General features: G+C 41.6%; 1 protein-coding gene across 1 annotated transcript; it reads left to right on the forward strand.

Annotated features, from left to right (window-relative positions):
- Window positions 1–250: 250 nt before the first annotated feature.
- On the forward strand, window positions 251–9,082 carry LOC131987965 (G-protein coupled receptor 135). The gene is made up of 3 exons (XM_059352917.1): window positions 251–869; window positions 2,219–2,467; window positions 5,638–9,082. Exons 2-3 carry the CDS (start codon window positions 2,352–2,354, stop codon window positions 6,968–6,970), a joined length of 1,449 nt encoding a protein of 482 aa, XP_059208900.1. The 5' UTR covers window positions 251–869; window positions 2,219–2,351; the 3' UTR covers window positions 6,971–9,082.
- The last annotated feature ends 843 nt before the right edge of the window (window positions 9,083–9,925 follow it).

Below are 9,925 nucleotides of genomic sequence, written 5' to 3' on the forward strand. Positions count from 1 at the left end.
GGCTGCTGACCAGTTCAGCACGTTATCTGGTCTCTAGTGGTCTCTAGTCTACTACATGAGTCCAGTCAGGGTCAGCACAAAGACTGGAACAAACCTGGAGCCTCATCACTGGATCACTCGCACCACAACACCTCATAATGTCATTTTATATGGACACAGATGCAAAATCTATCACCAGTTACCATGGCAACTGTATTAAACGTCACATGAAGCTATGAGCACGTTCATATGGAAGGCGTGGTTTCAAAGAGGGAGCAAGAGCAAGGGATTGTAGGCAGAGAGAGAGAGAGAGAGAGAGAGAGAGAGAGAGAGAGAGAGAGAGAGAGATGTGAGTTGATGAGCTCGTGCAGAATCGCGCTCTCACCTGGGATTTGTGACGCTGGTGCTGTGTGCTGTTAATGGAGATGTTTGCTGTTATTGTTCCTCTCAAATCAACAGGGTGGCCCTGCTCTCTGTCTCTGTCTCCGACGGTCTTTTCTTTCCTCTTCCAGTGGCGGAGAAGCAGCTGATGGACACAGTGGACTTTCTCCTCCTCTCCCTGTGAAAGGATTTTAAAGGCCAACATCTGAACAACACATGCAGCCTACAGCAGAGGGACTGGACCAGCCAGAGCCTGCTGTGTGCTCCGGCTCAGACGGAGGAAGCAGCCGAGACAAGAGGACAAGAAGCGGCTGATGGAGAGGAGCAGCTCGGTGCTGTGGAGGTCACAACAAAGAGGAAGAGGGGAGAAATGAACCACGTTTCACACCTTTTATGCAAGATTAGCAAACGAGCTTTAACAAAAATTTTATAACCTGACCTTTTTTTTCCCACGGAATGTAAACAAATAACTTCCGGCTGAGTTATTGAACTGATCTTTCAAAGACAAAGTGAGTTTTTGGGGCTTGTTGTGCTGCGACTGCCAATTAGTTTTATATAGCAGAAGAAGTACACTGCAAATTATTTGTTTCTAAAAAAAATAATAATTTAGATTTAGAAGTGTTAGATAATTAGACTTATTTTCTTATTTTAAGCGTTCAACATGCTTATTTCTAGATTTAATCATCTTAATTTAAGAAATCTTGTCAAGTGAAATTATCTGTCCATGCAGCAAGATCATTTCCCTCAGATTTACTGTTTTTATCTTGATTTTAGACACACCTTTTTTTGCAGTGTATGCTGTTTTCATTTCAAGATGTCAGACTATAGTAGAAGCTGTGTCATTTTCAAATAACTCGACCATAACACCAGGTAGTATCCTAAATACAGGTGAATCAATCAAATCAAATTTGTGCAAAATCAGAGAGCTACCAAAGCAATGCTGCTCCTACATGAAGCGCATTCCGGAACATAATGTAATATGGCAACATATTACAATTAATGTTATTTGTAAACAAAACTAGGGCTGCAACTAACGATTATTTTCATTATCGATTAATCTGTCAATTATTTAAACGATTAATCAATTAGTGATTTGGTCAATAAAATAGTGAAAAATACAAATCAATGTTTCCCAAACCACAAGATGACATCCTCAAATCTCTTGTTTTGTCCACAAACCAAAGAGATATTCAGTTTATTGTCATAAAGGAACAAAGAAACCAGAAATATTCACATTGAAGAAGCTGAAATCACGAATTTGGACTTATTGTCTTTAAAAAACTGCTCAAACCAATTATTTGATTATCAAAATAGCTGACGATTAATTTAATAATCGATTATTGTTCGATTAATCGAATAAATTGTTGCAGCTCTAAACAAAACTGTTACATCATAATTTTTGGAAAGTGTATATGATATGGCATTACAATTATATTTCCATCCAGAGAATTAAAATAAAAATAAAACTGAACTGAAATAAAACCTAAATCTTACCAGAGTTTTAAAGTTGAGATAGTTAAATAATCACTCTTGACACTTTATTTTTTTTTTATGATTGGGCCCCTGTGGATCCAATATTAATCTTGAGAATGGGCTTCAGTACAAGAAGGTTCCTGGTGAGCTTCATGGGATAAATGCATGGCCAGTAGTTGTTACAATAACGATCATTTATGTAATTTCTCACAGCTATGTATAAATCCACCATGTAAACAAAAAAATTTCAGGCATTACGCTTTATTTTATGATCCTAAACACTTTTGACTTAATGCCATTATAAACTTACACAAGACCTAGATACTGCACCGTGACAGTTTTTTGACTCGCCTGTCTTTTCTCCTGTTGATGAATTTCGATAAAGTAAAAATAGGAAAGTGCAAATGGATGAGGAGGAGTTATCAGCTGCAACAAATGAACCCATGAAACCAACACATGCTGACTGTCATCTCAATAGACGTGTCTGAGACAAGGGATGACTTTTTGGTGCTTCGTCAATGGATTCACCTTTTAGCACAGCCCTCCGGGGCAGCAGTGGCAGCAACTACACAGCTGACACCTCAGGTCCAAGCTTCACCAGCCAGCTGGGCACTACCTCACCTGTGGTACCAAGGTAATTCACTCTGTCCACATTCCACTCAAGCTAACAGGCAGAATGGGGCATCAGCCCTGTTCATACATCCTTTACTGAAGCTACATTGACTCATAGCTGACACAAACATATTGCTAAGTGTCAAAACAGAGAAACTAGTTGATGTGATCAGAAATACAATTAGCAAGACAAATTGATTTCACATTTATAAATTAAAAAAAAAACAACACAGTCAACTAGCTTGGCTAACACCAGACTAATCACAAATGAGATTAGTCTGGAAACCAGCCATTCATTTCTCCGTAGAGGAGGCGTGGTTTACGACCCTCCAGAGCCATATATTAGGCGCAACGAATGTCTATCAAAAGCGTCTGTAGGTAGCTCTTAGCCAATCGTATCAGTTATACCAGATGACGTATGTAGAGCGACAGAAATTGATGTTTACACAGCCTGACTAGCCCATCTCTACTTTGAGACGAAAATGCTAAATTCTGCTTCTGCAGCGTTTTTCTTCAGCATGTTCTGGCTCTGGCTGCTGGCTTTCAAATTTTATTGAAACGTTTTCAGACATGGCCAGAGTAGATTGGGAGCCAATGAGGAGAACTTCAATTTCATATTGAGGTTGAGAGAGTTATGAGAGAACCAGGATTTAACTTCAAGGAGACAGTCGGAGAGGGATGAGGGTGGAAGGAGGAGAGATAGAGCTGGGTGTCATCTGCGTAGCAGTGCAAGTGAATACCAAATGTCTTGAAGATGTGACCGAGCGGTAGGAGGTAGATAATGAAAAGGTGAGGACCCAAGACAGAGCCCTGAGGAATGCAGGTAGTGACTAGGGAGAGCTGTGATCTGAATGTTTTGAGTTGAACAAACCAGACAGATATGAGTTGAGCCAGGTGAGGGAGGTGCCAGTGAATCTGACACACAGAGGCTCCGGCTGTAAGTTTTTCCATCACTCCTTGTTTCCTAACTCCATCCCGTCCATCTGGTCCTGTCACACTTCATCACTACGTTATCACAACAAACAGCACACAAATCTGTCCAATCTCCGTCCACTTCCTCATTCTACACAGCACCATCAAATGAAACTGGCTCTTCTCAACTACCGCTCCCTAAAAAATAAAAGCTTCATTCTGAACGAGTTTATATTGGACAATAAACTGTTTTTACTCTGTCTTTCTTGGCAAAAAACAAACCACGGGGTTGCTGCTGTTTACAGGACATCAAAGCAACCACAATTTCAATCCCCACGGCAAACTCATTTGAACACCTTGCCTTCAAACTTTCTGGTCCTCAAACCCCTCATTTCTCTCAGACATATCTGTATTTTTAACCCAAATATGTGCCATATCACCAGCCGTTCTCCTCCTGGGTGATTTCAACATCCACATCGACAACAACCACTGCAAATCTGCCACTGACTTTCTGGAGCTATTGCAATGTTTCAACTTCACACAACACATCAACTTCCCCACACACAGCCGTGGTCACACACTGGACCTAAGGAACTAATTCATTTCATTAATAAATTTATACATGTACTTAGGAGACAATAGAATAGAATCATCTCGACTGGTCTCACCATCCACGACCTATCCAGCCTCAACCTACATATCTCAGATCACCTGGCTATAACTATGGACATCGACATCCCCACTCCTACCCCAAAACACAAAGCACTATATCTTTCGTCTGTGGCTCAGTTGGTAGATCAATTGCCCACTGACCGGAAGGTTAGAGGTTCAATCCCCTGGCTGTGGCAGCCTACATGTCGAAGTATCCTTGGGCAAGATACTGAACCCCAAATGGCTTCCGACGCTGCATCAGTGTATGAATGAATTCCCAATGGTGGCAGGTGGCAGCAGTGTGACCTGGTGGCCTCAGCCACCAGTATGTGTTTGTGAACAGGTGAATGAGCGCAGTCTGTAGTGTAAAGCGCTTTGGATAGAAGCTTCAGAAATCTTAAATCCATCTCCCCCTTAACACTCTCAGCCATAAACTGTCTGCCTCCCCTCCCCCACTGTCCAATAACCTGCTGACCTTGTCAATTACTATAATGACACTCTTTCCTCCTGTCTTGACCAACTGGCCTCCATCAAATCCAAAACAGTCTCCTTTAAAGACTTTGCCACCTGGTACACCCCTGAACTTCACAACATGAAAGCACGTAAACATCAACTGGAAAGACTGCAAGAAAACCAGATTATCAGTTCACCTTCAAGCCTACACAGACCACCTTCCACAGTATAAAGACGCTCTCAATGCAGCCCGGTCCACCTACTACTCCCACCTCATTCACTCTGGCTCCACAAACCCCAAGGCACTCTTCTCCACAATTAAAAAAACTCCTTAAACACGACGACAACACCTCCTCATCCTTCACAGCCGACAAGTGCCAATCCTTCCTTTCATTTTTTCAAACCAAAGTCAATACCATATACAGTAACCTCACTACCTCCACCCCGACATCACTCCCACCTGCCCGCCTGATACCCTCCATCTCATAACACAGCCCCTGTCTTACTTCTCCCCTCTGTCCCCTCCGTCCGCAACCGTCCACCATGAAATGTTCCACCCGCTCTCTCGAACCCATCCTATTCAAGCTTCTAAAGGACTCCCTCCCTGCCATCTCTCCACTAATCACTACAATCATCAACTCCACCCACAGCACTGGTTCTGTCCCCCAACCCCTCAAATTGGCTGCCGCCACACCCATCCTCAAGAAACCTGGTCTTGACCCTGGCAATCCATGCAACTTCTGCCCCATCTCCAACATCCCTTTTTCTGTCCAAAAAACTGGAATGTGCCATCGCCTCTCAGCTCAAAACCCACCTCTCCTCCAACAACCTGTACGAAGAATTCCAATTGGGTTTTCCGCTTTCAACAGAGCACCAAAACAGCCTTTCTCCATGTCACCAATGACCTCCTCCGACTCTGGACATGTCAACATCCTCATCCTCCTTGATCTCACACCATTAAAAAAAAAAGTTGAAATCATGGAAAAAAGGTCAAAATGAGAAAAAAGAGCCGAAGTCACAAGAAATTATTCAAAATGAGAAAAAAAATCAAAATGAGAAAAAAAGTCGAAGTCAAGAGAAAATTGTCAAAACAATGAAAAAAAGTTAAAGTCACAAGAAATTGTCAAAGTGACTGTACAATTATTTCTGCCTCTTCTTTTTTTTTTTGTCCCTTAGGGTTGTTTCCATAGTGACCAGCCTGGTGAGCGCCACCACAGAGTCCACAGTGGGAAACACAGCGAACCTGTCTGGAGGCAGCCAGGTGAGTCCGCTCCAGGAGGCGTCCACGCCGTCGGTGCTGAGCGCCGCTGAGAGTAACTCTGTCCTGCAGGGCATCACCGTGGCAACCCAGGCCCTGCTCCTCCTCTCCATCTTCCTCCTCTCCAGCCTGGGGAACTCAGCAGTAGTGGTGGTCATCATCAAACACAGGCAGCTCCGGACGGTGACCAACGCTTTCATCATGTCGCTGTCGCTGTCTGACTTCCTCACAGCTGTTCTCTGTCTGCCCTTCTCCTTCGTCATGCTCTTCAGTAAGGACGGGATCTGGATGTTCGGGGATCGTTTCTGTGTGGCCAACGGTTTCTTCAACACCTGCTTCGGTATCATCTCCACCCTGACGATGACTCTGATCTCCTTCGACAGGTACTACGCTATCGTCAGACAGCCACAGGCTAAGATAGGGCGCCAAAAAGCCACTCAGCTGTTGGTAGCTGTGTGGTTAACTGCAGTGGTTTTCTCTCTGCCGTGGTATCTGTTAGTCCCAACACCTACAGAAATACATAAGCGAGGTTTCTACCACTGTATGTATGTTTTCCACTCTGGGACCTCGCGCATGGGGACTGCTTACAGCATCTGCCTGATTGTTGTGTGTTATCTACTGCCCTTCTCCCTTATGTGTTTTTGTCATTATAACATCTGTAAGACAGTCCGTCTTTCTGAAATCCGAGTCAGGCCAGTGACCACGTACGCATACCTGCTGCGATTTTACAGTGAAATGCGAACAGCCACCACAGTTCTGATTATGATCGTTTTCATCATTTTTTGTTGGGGGCCATATTGTTTAATGGGGTTGATTACAGCACTTGGGGACTATACGTTCAATCCTGCCATGGACACAGTGGCTATCTGGCTAGCCTGGGCTAACGGAGCCATCAACCCTCTAATCTACGCCCTGAGGAACCCCAATATATCCATGCTGCTGGGGCGGAGCAGGGAGGAAGGCTATCGGACCAGAAATATTGCCGCGTATCTCTCCAGCCAAACCCAAAGCCGAGAGATTCGGCTGAACCAGTCAGAGAGGATAAGGGACCGCTATGTGAGTCGTGTAGGAGTGAATCATAACCGACTGTCAAGTTCAAGTCCTGGAAAAGGAGGAGGGGGAGGGGAGGTGGCCATGTGGGCCTGTAAGAACCCTGCTGTGTTCTTCTGCAGAGACGCTCAGCCGGACACTGCAACACTGCCCAACTCTGTCAGTGGTCCAAAGATGAAAACAGCTGACACCAGCCTGTGAAACTCTGAAAGAACAGTTGTTTTCATCTGACCTGTATTTGTTGTTGTAGTTCTAGGGACTACTATCATCACATTGGGACATTTTTGGAAATACCAGATAGTATGAACACTAAAAAATGTTTACGAATCAAATCACAGTTTGTTCCAGGATTCAAAAGGATCGTTTGAGCTGGCCATATTCTACTTCTTCAATTACAGAACTGTTTGAAACTTGATTTAAGCAGCTGTTGTACAATACATAGGAGTTTTGAAGGACACCCTCAAGTCCTCGCAAGCATCCACAGGACCACCTGAAGGAATCCCTCAGAGATTGAGCATTGACGGGTTGCAAAACCTTTCTGTCAAAGACCATGACGTGTTTGTGTTGCAAAGGTCTTTCTCTCATTTCATGTGTAAAGCAGCATGTGAATATGGAAAACTGATCAAGGATTGAGCATTTCTTTAATCATAAACCTTCCATGCTTATAACATAAATGTACTGTACAGGTCATTTTCAGAAAAATAACACAATCACTCATTTGTTTAAATGTTTAAAATGTTCCAGAGTTCCAAAAGTTCCTCCCTCAGAAGTAAAGGCCTCACACCAGAAACTTCAACCACACACTGGAAAAAAGTGATGCTATAAGCTTGGTGACTCCTCGCTGTCAAACTACTGTAGCTGGTGAGCTCACTACACTGTAAAAAATGTTTGTAGAAATTTCAGTAAAACACTGCCAAATTACATCAGAAATAGGGCGTAAAATAAAAAATTGTATATCACCGTAATAGACACTTTAAATTACCGTAAATCAAAGAATAACACAAAACTTTTACTTTTTTCTGCCATAAACTGTAGGAAACACACAGTTTTGCTGTAAAAATATAACATTTCCATGTGAAATTAATGGAGAGATACCATGATGTGTGAATGAATTACACAATTACCCTAAAAATAACAGGAATATCCAGTCTAAATTACAGTTTTTGCTGATATTTGAATTGAAATTTAGAGTAGAAAACCCACTCACTGTATTTTTTACGGTGAATTTCTGGCAACCACAGCTGCCGGTATTTTAAATTAAACAGATTATTTTTTACAGTGTAAGACCACCAGGTTGCATCAGATCTTCAAAGTGCCAGATCAGCTAGCCAGATAGTAGAGCTAACAAAATATATTCAAGAGACATATTTGCACCATCAACCACTGTCTCAAAATCATCTGCAAACTGTGCCTCCTTTAACCCTTTATCGGGCAAAGAACTACATTTGGTAACTTCAGTGGATATCAGTGCGGGGCTAATATTTCGAGAAAAAAGCTGCAAATTTACTAGAATCAAGTGGAAAATCTACAAGAAAAAAAGTCGCACATTTAAGAGATTTAAAGTGGCAAATCTGTGCGAAAAAAGTTGCATTACAAGAAAAAAGTAGGAAAAAAAGCAACTTTTTTCTCGCAGATGGAATTGCAATTCCATGGAAATTAATTGATTTGCTTTGAAATGTGGCTGTTTTAAATGCTGGTAAAACCAGGCCAGTAGGGAGGTGGTTATAGCTTATTTCCTTGAACTTAAACAAGTAGTTTGATTTAACCAAACCTTTGAAATTGCAGATCAGAAGCTGAATATGGACAGCCATAACTGGGATGTTTAGAAAGGCACCAAAAAAACAACTTATTTTGTTGTTCAGATATGAGGACTTTTTTCCATTTGCATTTGGTTTTTGCATTTCCCTCATTCAAACTGTAATCCTGTTGTGGAATTATTTGTTATGACATTACTCTGTATTGCATTAATGTTTATAAATCTGAGATAAGGTTTTAGCTTGAATGTGTCAGCACTGCAAAAAAGTTGTGTCTAAAAACAAGATAAAACAGTAAATCTGAGGGAAATGATCTTGCTGCAGGGACAGATAATTTACCTTGACAAGATTTCTTAAATTCAGATTATTAAATCTAGAAATAAGCATGTTGAACGCTTAAAATAAGATAAATTAAAGCTGCAAGCAGTGATGAACTGGCCCATGCAGAGTGACCTGAGGATTATTTGTTTCTTAGCAAGATTTTAAAAAAATTTAAGATTTAGAAGTGTTGGATAATTTATCTTGTTTTAAGAGTTAATTTCTAATTTTAAGTGTTCAACATGCTTATTTCTAGACTTAATAATCTAATAATCTTAATTTAAGAAATCTTCTCAAGTGAAATTATCTGTCCATGCAGCAAGATCATTTCCCTCAGATTTACTGTTTTTATCTTGTTTTTAGACTAAACACCTTTTTTGCAGTGAGGTTTTGGGTTTTCACATTCTCACAAATACAGTAAAGGATTGAACCCTGAGTCAGATGTGATGTCTTTGTGCTCTTCAGGCTTTTTCGATCAGTTCAGCTAAGCTTTGTTAATGTTTACCTATGTGTCGAAAAGCTATCACGTAATATTCCCATCATTGATTTAGCTGTTACAGTAGGTTTTAACCAGGCAATAAGTGTATGCATTTTGTTGAAAGGCGAGCTTGTTGAGCTGTGACATGGCAGACAGTAGTCATGTGAGCAACAGAGCAAAGACTGGCTCACCACAGCTTTTACTGTTTGTCTCTTATCTTGCGGAAAAGATGAAGTTTTAAATATTCACATTTTCCATCCTTTGACTTGTCCAGCAGAAAAAGTCCAGGTGTAAATAACACAATAATCATATCAATGAGCAGGCACTAAAAATGCTGTAAGAAAAGCTCATTACCAAGAGTGGACAGTAATGAACTTACTTGAGTATTCTACAGTTTTTTGAAACTTTACCATAAGACATTTGAAAGACAATTATTAGGGCTGTTTCCATTACCGGGCAATACCCAGAACAAGGCGGGTCTCACTCGCCGAAACGCCCCTGATTTGAGTACGAGCAGTCCGGAGCCGGCTTTTGTCTGGACTTTTTTCGTCCCTGTAGAAGAGCAGGGTCTTTTTTCTCCCCTGAAACAGCCTGGTTACTGATTGG

The sequence above is a fragment of the Centropristis striata genome, chromosome 16 (genome assembly GCF_030273125.1).
Source record: "Centropristis striata isolate RG_2023a ecotype Rhode Island chromosome 16, C.striata_1.0, whole genome shotgun sequence".
Classification (NCBI taxonomy): Eukaryota; Metazoa; Chordata; class Actinopteri; order Perciformes; family Serranidae; genus Centropristis; species Centropristis striata.

What these genes read in the sequence shown, in the direction of transcription:
- LOC131987965 (XM_059352917.1), top strand. Translation starts at nt 2,352, where the DNA reads ATGGATTCACCTTTTAGCACAGCCCTCCGGGGCAGCAGTGGCAGCAAC. An exon ending in ACCTCACCTGTGGTACCAAG is followed by an intron (nt 2,468 to 5,637) that starts GTAATTCACTCT and finishes TTTGTCCCTTAG; the next exon opens with GGTTGTTTCCATAGTGACCA.